This window comes from Mercenaria mercenaria, unplaced genomic scaffold, assembly GCF_021730395.1.
Source record: "Mercenaria mercenaria strain notata unplaced genomic scaffold, MADL_Memer_1 contig_3379, whole genome shotgun sequence".
Lineage (NCBI taxonomy): Eukaryota > Metazoa > Mollusca > Bivalvia > Venerida > Veneridae > Mercenaria > Mercenaria mercenaria.
In genome coordinates, this window is record NW_026461509.1 from 15,090 (window position 1) to 29,056 (window position 13,967).

The 13,967-nt window shown below is 34.6% G+C and overlaps 1 protein-coding gene across 1 annotated transcript; it reads left to right on the top strand.

Annotated features, from left to right (window-relative positions):
• Positions 1-5,454: 5,454 nt before the first annotated feature.
• On the top strand, positions 5,455-12,615 carry LOC123543233 (uncharacterized). The gene is made up of 7 exons (XM_053534112.1): positions 5,455-5,612; positions 6,264-6,426; positions 6,865-7,054; positions 7,740-7,935; positions 9,163-9,273; positions 11,154-11,263; positions 12,385-12,615. The coding sequence occupies exons 1-7, from the start codon at positions 5,516-5,518 to the stop codon at positions 12,559-12,561; spliced, it is 1,044 nt and encodes a 347-aa protein (XP_053390087.1). The 5' UTR covers positions 5,455-5,515; the 3' UTR covers positions 12,562-12,615.
• The last annotated feature ends 1,352 nt before the right edge of the window (positions 12,616-13,967 follow it).

Consider the following 13,967-nt stretch of genomic DNA (forward strand, 5'->3'; position numbering starts at 1 on the left):
GCACGGAGGGGCACCTGGGGTCTTCCTCCACCATCAAAGCTGGAAAGTTGCCATATGACCTATAATTGTGTCGGTGCGACGTTAAACCCAACCAAAAAAATCCCTTTTACACTTACACAATTCTAAGAAGTTAATTTTGGTAAACATTCTTATACAAATTAGTTTCAGTGATGGATTATTCTTCCTTCAGATCGAAGATTACTGTAATAAGACATCCAGATCTTGTCCAGCCCATAACTTTGACGTGAATGTTTAATTCAATGCGACGGACACCATCTCAAAGGTCAAGGTTACAGGGGTCAAAGGGTGGGTTGACATGTTGCCCTTGGGCATCTAATATATACTAGTAGAGTTTGTACTGTACAAAAAATATTAAAGATCTTGCATAAACTGTAATTATTACAAATTAAAGAAACAATGCTAGTTTATTTTCAATAGTTGAAATGTTTGAATTAAGTTCATAGAATTTTTGCATTAGGAAAATATAAAATTAGCTACAAGTAAATTAAGCACATCGACGATTGATTTGACTGAAAAATGTACCTGTCCTTCATGGTTTTAGCAATTGTGATTTACTTTTTCAAGTTGAACAAACTTTCCGTGCATCCTTTAGTTCTTGATTTTTTTTATATTTGAAATATAAGTAAGTTTAGAACGAATGTTTGATAAAAACAGGACATGTTTGATACAATGATAATTTGCCTTAGGTAATAGAAACATGTTATTTGTATTTCAAATGCTGCAGTCCTTAAGCTGTAGGAATTATAAGCTTGTTGCAGTTCTTGCAGCTGGTGCAATTAAGATGATTTGATTAAAAATATACAAGGTTTGGTCATGCCCTTGAACGTTGAAAGGGTTTGATTGGTAAAGCTTGATATAATTTCAATCTTATTGTACAATACATGTACTAACATTCTAACGTTCACGAAGTCAATATTTCTAATCATGAATGAGGTGTACATTATAAGAAGTAAGTTTAGACCACACCAAATTGAAAAACATTAACAATAATTGTTGTAAACCCAGCAAGAGAATGAAAATTTTAAAATGTTACTAAAATAAGTTGTTTTTAACAATTGTTCTTAAAACTAGTATCTTAAAACAGTCACGATTACGTCTGTGTACTTGAAAAAAACTGTGATAACTCATTGCCCACTCTTATACATCCATCTATGTAAATCTCTTGAAAAAAGAAAACCTCTGGACACCTCAATGAAGTCATGCGAGTATTCAGGTGGCAAAATATACTCCTCAGCACATTTCTTATGATACTTGCTGAGACCGTACTGGGCCTCGCAAGCTCTGCATATTTAAACAACTTTAAGACGACTCATTGTGAATAAAGTAATCTCAGTTAGCTTGTCTGTGGCATATAGCTTGCCATTATAGTTAAAAATGATGCACCTGTCAACTTTGGATGCGAAATACACAACATTGGGCTTAGATTAATAAGCCCATAAGTAACCTTCCTAGTCGGTAATTTCATCAAGGAAGGTGGATGATGATAAATGGCTCCCTAAGTCCTTGAACATTGACGACTTACCTGTATCTATACCACTTAACTCACATATAAACTGGAGCCTATTGGGGAAATTTTCATTATAACTTCATTATAGTCTTCAGGGATATGAAACGATCATGTTTAATAATTAATAAATAGAATGCAGTAAATGCTCACTGATATTTCATTAAAAGCTTATGTATTTTAACCCCTGCCCAGCTAAATTCTTAGAATGAACTTGTCCGTATTTCAATTTAAAAGGGGTGATTCTAAGATACTGACTGAGTAGCAAACAGTGCAGATCATATCACACTATACGGTTTTGTAGGTGCGCTGGTCAAAAAGGAGGACTCAATACAGCATATGAATTAAATGGTGTTGCTGTTTTTAGAAGATTTATATGCCTGAAAAAGCTTTACATAGCGGTCTTATATATATACTATGAAATGTTCACAGAAGAGAGAAATAAGTAAATTCTCCTTTGAATAATATCTGATATTTCAGAGCTTAAACTAAAAAAAAAATCATATACTAAGTATTCATATGAAAGTTAACTTCTGAGTAAATTTTTAGTCCCCTACATAGACAAGGGAGCCGTAGGTATTTGCTTTTCTGTCAACCCTTTTGTCTATCGATAATTTCATATCAGTTCTGTAACTAGTGTGGTAATCTAACATCTACATACATAGAACAGTGTAACCCATACTCCTTCAATGTATCATACCCCAGCATCCTGGTCACTTCCCTTGAGGTCAATGTCGCATTTCTCACTACATAACATGTTGCTATATTGCAGAACTTTTCACAAAAGACTATTTACCAAAAAGGAAGACATATCCATGAACATTTGTAATAGCTATTTGCATTTCTTTTATTGCGTTTCAGGTGGAACTGAGGCAATTATCTTTCAAATGGAGAAGAAAGTGGCAGAGCTGCCTCGGTAGCTAGTGGTACAGCGTCCGTTTCGAGTGCGGGAGGTCGTGGGTTCGATCCCCGGCCGCGTCATACCAAATACGTAAAAATAGTACTAGTAGCTTCCTCGCTTGGCGCTTAGCATTAAGAGGATAGTGCTAAGACTGGTCAGCCCGGTGTCAGTATAATATGACTGGGTGGGGTTTCATGCCACCTGTCTACGGCGTGATATTCCAGTAAGGCAGCACTATAAAGTTGGACATTGTGCTCACTGCTACAAGTAGACACCGTCATTTATATTACTGAAAAGTTGTTAAAAGACGTTAAACCCGAACACACACGCGCGCGCGCATTAAATAAATATAACACTTGCAAGTATTGGTAACAGTCTGAAGTCTCAGAAAACTTGTGTCCATTAAAAAGAGAGTAGAAAATGAAATAGAAAACAACCTTTTACATAAGTTTGAATTTTAAACAGCTTTTTCAATGTGACATTGTACAATTATTAACTTATATATTAGGTTTATATCAGGATTTATCAACCTCCAAAAATTTTTCATAGTTGCCAAGGTAGCATACATTTACTCTAAAATCCTAATATCTACCTATTATTAAGTCAATATGTATTTTATTACATGACTGTTGACAGAAGAAAACACAAGACTGTTTGTTTCAGCTACACACTAACTATATCCGATACATAGATCTTACATTGGCTCTTCATATCCGCTGCTACCAGTTTAAAGTTTAAATGATTTCAAAAGACATAGAAGACTTTTACTGAAACTGTATCATGGCATTATGTTTAAATAATCTTTTATAACAACTTTTTTTTCCAATACAATTTATAAAAAAAAATGAATTTCTTTAACAACCGGTGGTATTTCTACAACGAGAATCGTTAATTATTAAAAATGGATTTTAGAACCATAGATATAAGACCCACATATATACTTTTACTTGTAATAACAAACTTGATTTTATGCCAGTCGAACTATTTAAATTTAAAATTTACACCAATGTATTATGTTGTAAAACACGTAAGTTACTGAGTCGTTAACGGTCTTCGAGTTCCACTGTCTATTTCCATATTTAACAGTCTGTACCCTGACTGATGTGGCGAAAAACGATAACTAATGTATAGATATTATTTAAACTGTGCGCCTTACACACACTTTAACATGTTAGGGCTTTGAGGGGTTTCTAGCACGTTGGGAATCAACTTGCACGCTTTGCGAGACAGTGTATGAGAGGTAGGCGCTTCACAACTCGGTAGCCTAGTGGTAGAGCGTCCGCTTCGAGTGCGGGAGTTCGTGGGTTCGATCCTTGGCCGCGTCATCGCGTCATACCAAAGACGTGAAAAATGGTACTAGTAGCTTCCTCGCTTGGGGATCAGCATTAAGAGGGTAGTGCTAGGACTGGTCAGCCCGGTGTCAGTATAATGTGACTGGGTGGGATATCATGTCACGTGTCTACGGCGTGATATTCCAGTGAGGCAGCACTACTATAAAATTGAGTATTGTGCTCACTGCTACAAGTAGACACCGTCGTTTATATGACTAAAAAATTGATGAAAAGACGTTAAACCCGAACACACACACACACACACACACACACACACACAACTATTTCTAAATACCGGCTGTTGTACTTTTTAAGACTTATTTAAGTTTGTGCCAAGAAAACACAGTCACTTACTTGCAAACACCATTTACTACGATTGAATAGTGCACTGACATTATGTATGAAATTAGGAATGACTATTTGATAAACGATATTGTGTCTGAAATCATTAGTGCTCCACCTCTGATTCATGTGGGGAAGTTGGCAGTTACTTGCGGAGAACATGTTTGTACTGGTACAGAATCCAGGAACCTTGGTTAGGTTAACTTCCCGCCGTTATATGACTGAAATACTGTTGAAAAACGGCGTTAACCCCTAATTAAACAAACAAACTGTCCGCTTAGCTCAGTAGGGAATGCGTTGGTCTATGGGTTGCAGTGTCGCGAGTTCGATCTCCGGGCTGGGCGTATGTTCTCCATGACGATTTGATGAAAGACATTGTGTCTAAAATCATTCGTCCTCGGCGATATATGACCATTTTGTGTCGATTCGCCGTAAAACCAACTCACTCACTCCACCTCTGATAATTCATGTGGGGAAGTTGGCTGTTGCGGAGAATAGGTCTGTACTGATACAGAATCCACGAACACTGGTCAGGTTAACTGCCAGTCGTTACATGACTGAAATACTGCTCAAAAACGGCGTTAAACCCAAAACAAACAAACAAACTAACAAAAAAATTTAGGAATGTTAACAGAATTATGCAATGTTTAGATTCACAGATATAATCTTATTTGTTAAGTTTAAATACAGTTTTATTTTAAGTGATGGAAACTTTAAAACGGTCTGCACAAGTATGATTGATATTCAGGGTTTTATCATGAATTTTTTGTTTATATATTAGTAAGGTGTTAAATACTAGTACATCTCAAACGGAGTACTTTCTAGTGACGATTCACAAAAATGTGCTATTGCTTAGAATAATATCTTTCAAATTGGAAATACTACAGGGGAATGATAACAAACTGTAGTAACAGAATGGTTTTGGGCTAAAAAGGATATAAAGTTATGCTACAGCAGGACTAACTTAAGGCTAACGTAAGTTCACTTTAAATATGCCTAGTACTAAAAATCTTCTTGTTAGAAGAACATTAATTGTGTCTTTTTGCAGAAAGTTTATTATGACTCAAATAAGCTGTTAGACTGGACTATTTGACAATAAATACGCTGCTTATGTATCATTGAAATAGAACATAAAGTTGAAAAAAAAAAAAACAACAACACCACCAGTATATGGAAGTAACTTCATAATAAAAAGATTACAGTGACAATCGGAGTTACTTAGGATGTTTAACAGAGTTTAAAGAAAACACTTAAAATAGCTCGAGTAAAACTACATGTATATTACTAACACCAATCTTCTCGAGGTTAAAATATAGCAACAAGTGTAGATACTGATAAGAGAGATAAGGAATGAAACACCGAAGTGACTTCAGATCAGTTTAGAACACAGGAAAGGACTGTACATAGGAGGGAAATATGATATTTTCAGTTTTACTAGCAGGTTTTGTTCTGGTCAATGGCGCTGATGTGGAAAGGAGAGGTTTACAGACCATGGATTCATTTTCTCTACAAAGTAATTTTAATTTTATTTGATACATGTGTTATTTCATGAAGCACAATAATAACAGACCAGTTTGATTGAGTCTGTTCATGGAAACAATACCATGTGTATTACCCCTAGCCTGTTGACTGCAAATCTATATTCCTGTAGTATGTTTCATAAACATTATTTGTGACGATGTTAATCTGAATCATGGACTTGCTGTAAGTTTTCAAAAGTATATGCAAAGATAAAAGTGGGAGAATGAGAAAATTTCTGTATAAGTATTTGTAAAAAAAAAACAGAGAACAGGACAAAATCCATTTTTTTTTTGTCTTTTATCTATAGCAGCTGGTTTGATCAATATGTAAGGCATTTTCGTATTTACAATTATACAAATATTTTCATCAAACCGAGTTTACAGCATATGACTTTTTATATCTTTTTCCCTTCCTAAAACGTAGCTTTTTAAAATAAAGGTTTTTTTATTTTACCTTATAAGCTGGTCAGTGTTGAAAAAATCGCGAGGACCTGATAAATGTAAATTCCAATCAAAATCAACATTTAAAAATCTATAATTAAAAGACTAATGAATAAGCAATGTTGGTGAAAAGAAGGCCTCGTTTAAGTGGTTTTGAATTTCTTTTAATTGGGACACAATTGTTTTTCTATTTGCATATCCAGCCTTTATGCAACTATTCCGACAAACACTGTTAGACAAAGTTGCCCTGGAAATGAATGCGACCGTAGACATGAGTAAACAACTTAAAATCAAAATGGACAGCTGTAAACCAAAAATACAGACAAAGACGAACGAATGTAAAAGCTGTGCAAAGTCAGCATGCCAGTAAGATTATTGATAGTTTTTGTTTAACCAGCAGGATGAATTCCTTACATGAAGAATTCAATACCTTAATCTCGAACCCACATCGGTAAGGGGCAAGGAATATGAAGTCAGCGACTTTGACCACTCGGCCATGGAAGCCCCCTGAACTATACTGTATACATTGCAACAACATAATTAACACCCGAATTTGATCGTTCAAAACTGATTAGATTTTTACCAGTTTACATGTGTTTTTAAATTTCTTAAACTTGTTATGTGTTTATTATATGTTTCAGTTAAAAGGTCTTTTTTGAAGCCTATAAGTAAACCGCTATGCAAACATTTCTGTAAATTTCTTACAGAGCTACAAATTTCTGAACATATCTTACTAAAACACAATTTGTATATGATCATGTATGATTTTGTTTTTGAAATAGCAGGAATTCATTTCCCTTTCAGAGAATCTCCGTCATTTACCGATTACCTTAATCTTGCCAATCCCTACACATATTTAGAAGGTCCGCTGAATGACATGGCTGGAAAGCTGGGGGATGCCGTTGATCTCTTAGGTGACAAGGCCGCTGGCTTTGTAAATTCGATGAAAGATTTAGGATCTTCCACTACCGGAAAAGTTTTTGATGGCTTTTCGGTAAAGTTTTAGATGTCAATATTAGATTTACAAAAGGTACCAACAAAATCCCACCAGTTGTATAGTTTGATCGACCTTATTTTATTCAAAAATTGTAAAGGAAATTAATCATTATTATTTTCTATTACGAATTGTTCAGTTGAAATTGGTAACGAGTACGATAGTTTCAGCTGACAAAGTTTGTTTCCTTTATACCTTCCGTGTCCGTTAGTTGCGTTTAAGAAGGCAATAAAACAATAATATTGACTAGTTTTGACTTCATACCATACCGTGGAAATTTTGAAATGAAGGAAGATTCATATGAAGTTGCATTACGAGGAAAATGTACTCGAGATATACCTGACGTCATAAATTGACCAGACAACATTTTGCTTTTCCCTTGGTACGATTTTACGTAACGTAATATATTAGTCACGACAAACTGCCTATCAGAAATAAACTATATCTTTTAGTATGTGTGTGTTCGGGTTTAACGTCTTTTCCAAAATTATATCTTTTAGTAGGATAGATGAACTTAAATAAAATAAAACGCTTTTATTACATGTATATATTTATAAGACTATTTTTGTTCTATAAATATTGTTTCACATATACAAGTTTTAGCGCATATATGGCAAAATTAAATTATTGAGGACCATAACGCTTACCACATTTATATTTACTTTAAATCATAAATTAATTCCAGTCTGCCTTCAATACCTTAAAAGATGGACTAGACAAAGTTGGTGGTAGCTTTGTTGATGCTGGAAACACTGTTATAGATACAGCTGGACTTCTTGGTGATGGGTTCACAGATCTTGGTAACGGTTTGACTGACAGTATCAAAGATGCTGGTCACGCTATTGAACACGTTGGCAGCAGCATTGGGCATGCTATCGGAGGTAAGTGTGATATAATGTCATAAGATAATACCTTAAAGTCATGTGAAGTAGTCCGGTTTGAACATTCAAAGAAGACTCAGGCCGTCATGAAGGACAGTTCACACAAACTTTCAAAAGCCATCTTTTCTAACATTCACATTAAAATATCTTCGTTAAAGCATTTTTCTAGATAATTAGGGATTGTAATTATCAGTGCAAGCTTTATGTATCTCTGTACGTATGTGATATCCAATCGTATATAAGACATTTTACAAATGCAATATATATACAAACAAACATGTTCGATTTGAATTATCATTTAGTTTTTTTTTATGAAAATGTGTAACATTGATAAAAACGTTTAGGAGTTAAAACCATACATGAGCCGTGCCATGAGAAAACCAACATAGTGGGTTTGCGACCAACATGGATCCAGACTAGCCTGCGCATCCGCGCACCCGGTCAGGATCCATGCTGTTCGCTAACAGTTTCTCTAATAACAATAGGCTTTGAAAGCGAAGAACATGGATCCTGACCAGATTGCACGGATGCGCAGGCTGGTCTGGATCCATGCTGGTCGCAAACCTACTATCTATGTTAAATGCTATGCATAATAACACAGTCATGCATCTAACAGTCCTGAAATTGATTTCTTCGATTTACTTATATTTCTAGATATTTTCCCATACTTTGACGCATATATATGGGTAGTTAAGATTGTTCTGTTTCCAGCAGTAGCCTTTTCAACATATTTCACCTTGTGAAATTCTGTTGGTTTTGACATTAAAAAAGATCGTCTGTTTGTTGACAAATTTCACCATCGAAAATGTCCCACTTTCCTTAGGGCATTAACTTACTTGATCTTTACATAGTTTTGTATTCAGATTGCAAATCCATTTGGCAATAATGCATGCTTTTTCTCCTGCTTAGCGGTAAAAAGGGCATAGTTTGCATGAGTTCTAAGTCAATAGCCACCTAAGCCTACCATAAAGGCTTAGCGGAGTTGTCTCCATTTTTTTCTAAACATTTTACCAGGGATCATTTTTTCAGCTCAAAAAACTCTTTTTCAGAAAATGATATTTCAGTATTTTTTCAGTTCTTGTACTTTGATGCAGTTAACTACACATATTTAAAATAAATAGTTCCTACTTGAAGTTTGTATTTTCAGTTACACTGCATAATTTTAGTGATTTGAGTTTTCAGGTACATCTGATTATGCAAGTAAATTTTTCATGTATTTTTTTTCAGGTATATTTGGTAAGAAAAGAGAGATTGATGCTAAAGCGAGGCAATGTATGGAAAAGTGTGCTTCATGCCGACCATTGTTGTTACCTAGTCAAGCAGAAATGATAACAGCAGGTAGGGCGCTTATATATATCTTTTTTGTATGTGGCCAACATTTTACTTTTTACGCCTTCGTTGTCCGGGAATATTAATTTCTTCGTTGCTGACAAGTGTTGTTTGTAGGATTACACAGAAAGTTATAATGACGTACGAATATAATGAATAGTCGACTTTATTTGGTCATCAGCATACGAAAGGTATTTTTCCATATCAAATGGATGTGCTTTCTCTGCAATAAAATTCATATTCATTACTTAAATCTATCTTTGAAATGAAATATAGCCATTTACCGAAGAACCATAACGGTCCTAAACAAAATTTTAATATTCTTTTTACATAGAAAATGTTATCTCAGATTAAACGCGATAATAAAAGTTTGACAACTTTGATGTGCCGATATATCAAAGGTTTATTGGCAGTCAATACGTTAGAGATAAATACCATGTAGTGAAATTCTTTATTGTGGTTCAAACCCTTCCAAATGCAGATTATATGCCAACACTTATCGTCATTACTCCTTTTCTTTCTTCTCATTCTGCAAGTATGTAAACATCGTAGCTTTGTCTCTTGCCTCATTTGAAATTCAACGTATGCGATTATATTCAAAATTCAAAGGCAGTGTTCTTAAATATTTGCGTAATAACTCTTGTATTTTATACACAAATAACAAAAATACAGAACTGTAATTTATATCTTTATTTTTTATATAGGTTGAACTAAAGATAATATCTGAGTGAGACTAAAGTTAAGAAAAATTTGGTCGCTGAACTATTTGCTATAATATTGACCAATGGCACATAATCTTATCTTGAGGTCTGCCATCTGACATTGATTAAAACTCTCAGATACGATAGCCTTAGATATGCTACATAACATAAATTTGACCGTTATTTGAAATAATGTTTCAGATTACACTAACTTAATATTAACTTTTAGCCTGCTGACGGCAAGAGATTCTGCATTTGCGACCAGTGCAGATCAAGATCAGTCTGAACCTTCATGCAGTCTGATTATGGTCTGCACTGTTCGCCATCTGACTTAAGTACTTATACGTCTTCTGTATATTTTGGATTTCCAGTATTGCTATTTTTATTTTCACAAATGTATTTTTATTTGAACCAATCAGACAACTTGTTCGAATGTCAAAGAGTAAGAAAAAATTGTAGTCAATCCAGGGTTCGAACCCGGGACCTCTCGCTTACAAAGCAAGTGATCTACCGACTGAGCTAACAGGCTGTCTGACAACTTCCGACATAAAAATTGTAGATATCAAAAACCAAGGCTTTTTAAAGCTTGCAGAATGTTGTAAGTTAGCTCTTGATTGGCTAGCGGAAGGGTCGTCAGAACGAGGCTATCAATAGCTCGTTGTCAGATCCTATGCGTAGCGTAATAGGAGATGTACTTTAGTCAGATTGCACTGTTCGCTATCCAGTGAGTTAATTTTCAGTGAAAACCCCTTTGAATAATAAATGGAATGGTACTGCCCAATTTGAATGATTGACCAGTCCATTTCAGAAATTTATCAGAGTAAAGGTTAAGATTATATATGGATAAGATAATATATATGACTATTTTCAACAAAACAAGGGAGAATTCAGTTAATCCTACATCAGTGTATGTAGTAATTTATATATTATTGACATTTACATGTAACACCACAGAGGAGCAAAGCTCATAAATGGTGAGCCATTACCCCCACTCGAACCAAATACGGCCTTGAATAAGGCCAGCAGACAATAAGGTCTTAGTGCAATATAGATTATGCACAATTTACTTCCTCCTTTAATTTTACTTATTCTACATTGCACAATTTAGCACGATGCATTATAGATAAAGTCATGATTATATTTTCACGTGTGACCGCACAATATTTATAAAAATATACTTTGATTTAGTTTGTGGAGGCGACATTGTCTCAATGAACACAACAATCACCAACCGAGTAAAGAAAATCCAAGCGGTATATGACAGTGCCCTAGATAAAGCACACCCAATTATTAAAAAGGTCAGTTCAGCTTTAGTATTTGGCATGATTACAGCATGACCCTTTATGTATTATTGCATACTTCGTTGTTATCTCTTTAAATTATGTTGTAATTCTGGACATGAAATTACGAAAATATCGATGTCATTATATTCTTTGTTAAGGAGTGCATTGCCAAAACTGATATCACACTTACTGAAAGTAAATCTAGAGATATCTAGGTTATTTCTTTGGCATTTAAAAAATGCAAACAAATATCTACATCGATTTGAAGCGTATATATTAAATACATGTAGTTAATTTAATTTAGAATTACCCGGGACTTGCGATTACAAAGAATCGGCGAAATATTAATAAAATCTGTAAGAAGATCCCTTGAAAGCATAGACTGCAACCAAGCAGAATAATAGTAGACTCGGTTTGATTAAGTCTGTTAATGAGAGGTAATGGAAAGTGCAACCCCTCTCACGCCCCCTAGCATCGGCTTAAGCGGAACTCTTTTACACAGGTATTGAAATGATTGCATGTAAAACGTTTTTTTACACATCTAAAAATAGCATAAGTGTAGATCATAATCACATTTTTAAAATGTTATGTCATCCTTTACTATGTTTATGCTGCACTGCCATGCTAAGCAAACAGTTACTTTATACCATATACCTACTTACAATATCAAAATGTGTCTCTTAGATGTTTTAAAAACAGTTGTTTCATTTTGAAATGGAACCGTAAAGCAGGAAAAATATGTTCTGGTAATAACATAATATATTTCGTATTTAGAATACAATAAATGTTAAGTGTTTTGAGACCTTCCCTCAGGTGACGTTTTGTTTTAGATATCATGCATCTCATAGGCTGTTTTCACAAAAAATATACAAGATTGTTCTGAAAAATAGGAGAGGTTTTCAAGAGAGGTTATTATTTTTCGAATCACATATTTTTTCTTATAAGGATGTGAAAGGGTATTATTTAAATGTACGCATATAAAATTTCTTTGCTAAAGAAGCATATCGCGTAGGTGAAAACTATATAAAGAAATTTTGATTTTACGTTTGAAATTACATAGCAGTTATTTATCATTTAAGCAAACCATCATAATCGTAATGTTGTGTTAAGTGTAGATATCGTTTTGAAATTTCCAGCTCCAATTCGACCCAAGTTCAATGAACAGCAAAATGCAGCTGAGCAATGTGCACATCACCGTACGTTTGAACGGACATGACACTTCATACAAAACTGTTGTACCTTACTCAATGATGAACATGCCAGAGACCGCCAGAAACATGGCCATGGAATACTGGGGCAAGGTTACAGTCTGAATTTTTTACTGTTATGTTTAGTAATAATATACAATAAACTCATATTCAGACGGGTTACTTTTTCATTTTTCAAGAATTGGTATAAAGAATCGGTACGCAGTGTTGTTATATACAAGAACCGTAATTCGAAGACTTGAGCCAATACTGTGCACCTTCTATTTTTTAATACAAAATACTAGTTTGTCATTCCACTTAGTGTCAAATAGCTTAGCAGCTTGATTTAGTCAATATTCAGAGACTATTGTTTTGTATTGCACTGAAAATTTCTGTATTGGTGGCATTTAAATAATTTGATTCCGAAACAAATAACTGGCTAAGAACCATGTTTTTACCTCGGCTTTAAACAACCTTCGACAACTGAATTCGCTTTACAATTTTCAGTCTATACTTGACTGAAAAGGGGAAAAATAAGATATTTTCTCCATTGTAAAATAAATGAACACCTATCGTAAGAATTAATTTTGCCTAGAAAAAGCAATGCAATCTAAATGGTTTCAAGCGCTAAAGTATTGTATGGTAAGCAATGTAAATAAGAAGGCTTATATCACATACGCATATTGACTGCGTATCTGTATGAACTAATCATTGGTACATCAAGCCCCATCACTGCGAATTCAAACATGCCCCAAAGCACCAGAGCAGTTGATAGATTTAATCCCGCCATGCGAAACCAAATCAAACGTAATGGAAAGCAGTGACACTTTTATCATATAAAATGAAATGCTCATGTATCAAAAGACAACCCATAAGGTCATACATAAGTAATAAGAGAAACACTATGAAGACATTAATACTGACATGTTAAAATTATATGAATGTATCAGCAAGACCTTTGTTCAGAAAACACTCAGAAGTTTGGCACGTAGTTATTGACACATCATTGAACTAGACTGTTCGAAGAATAGTAAGAGCTATTCTACTCATCCGGGCATCAGCGTCGTCATCGCCGTCGTCGTTGGCGTCACATATTTGTTACAAAGTTTTGTGAACAAAACCAAATCACAGCCCTTGCATATATTGAAAACTTCACGAAAGGATTCCTAGACCATAAACCTAATGAAATAACCACTGACAATTGGTCTAAAAGAAAACGCCATTGTGCATGTTATACCCTACCCCTAGGTATACTATAGAAACCATGGTCATGAATGGGAAAATGGACGTATATTTCTCACCTAAAACGCGCAGTTCGATGAATGGGTACCAAGCATATTGAACAAGCGGTAATCACATTGTTACAATATTTCATACTGCACATAGTTTATGCATTCGTCAATGTCACAGAGAGCTTCCCTAATGAACATCCAGTCTAGAGATTATCTTGGGCGAAATGTAAAACATACAAAAACTGGATATAAGATATTTACGGTTATACAATAAAACTCGAAATGATGAATGAAATTCAT

What these genes read in the sequence shown, in the direction of transcription:
- LOC123543233 (XM_053534112.1), top strand. Translation starts at nt 5,516, where the DNA reads ATGATATTTTCAGTTTTACTAGCAGGTTTTGTTCTGGTCAATGGCGCT. An exon ending in CATTGGGCATGCTATCGGAG is followed by an intron (nt 7,936 to 9,162) that starts GTAAGTGTGATA and finishes ATTTTTTTTCAG; the next exon opens with GTATATTTGGTAAGAAAAGA. An exon ending in CACACCCAATTATTAAAAAG is followed by an intron (nt 11,264 to 12,384) that starts GTCAGTTCAGCT and finishes TGAAATTTCCAG; the next exon opens with CTCCAATTCGACCCAAGTTC.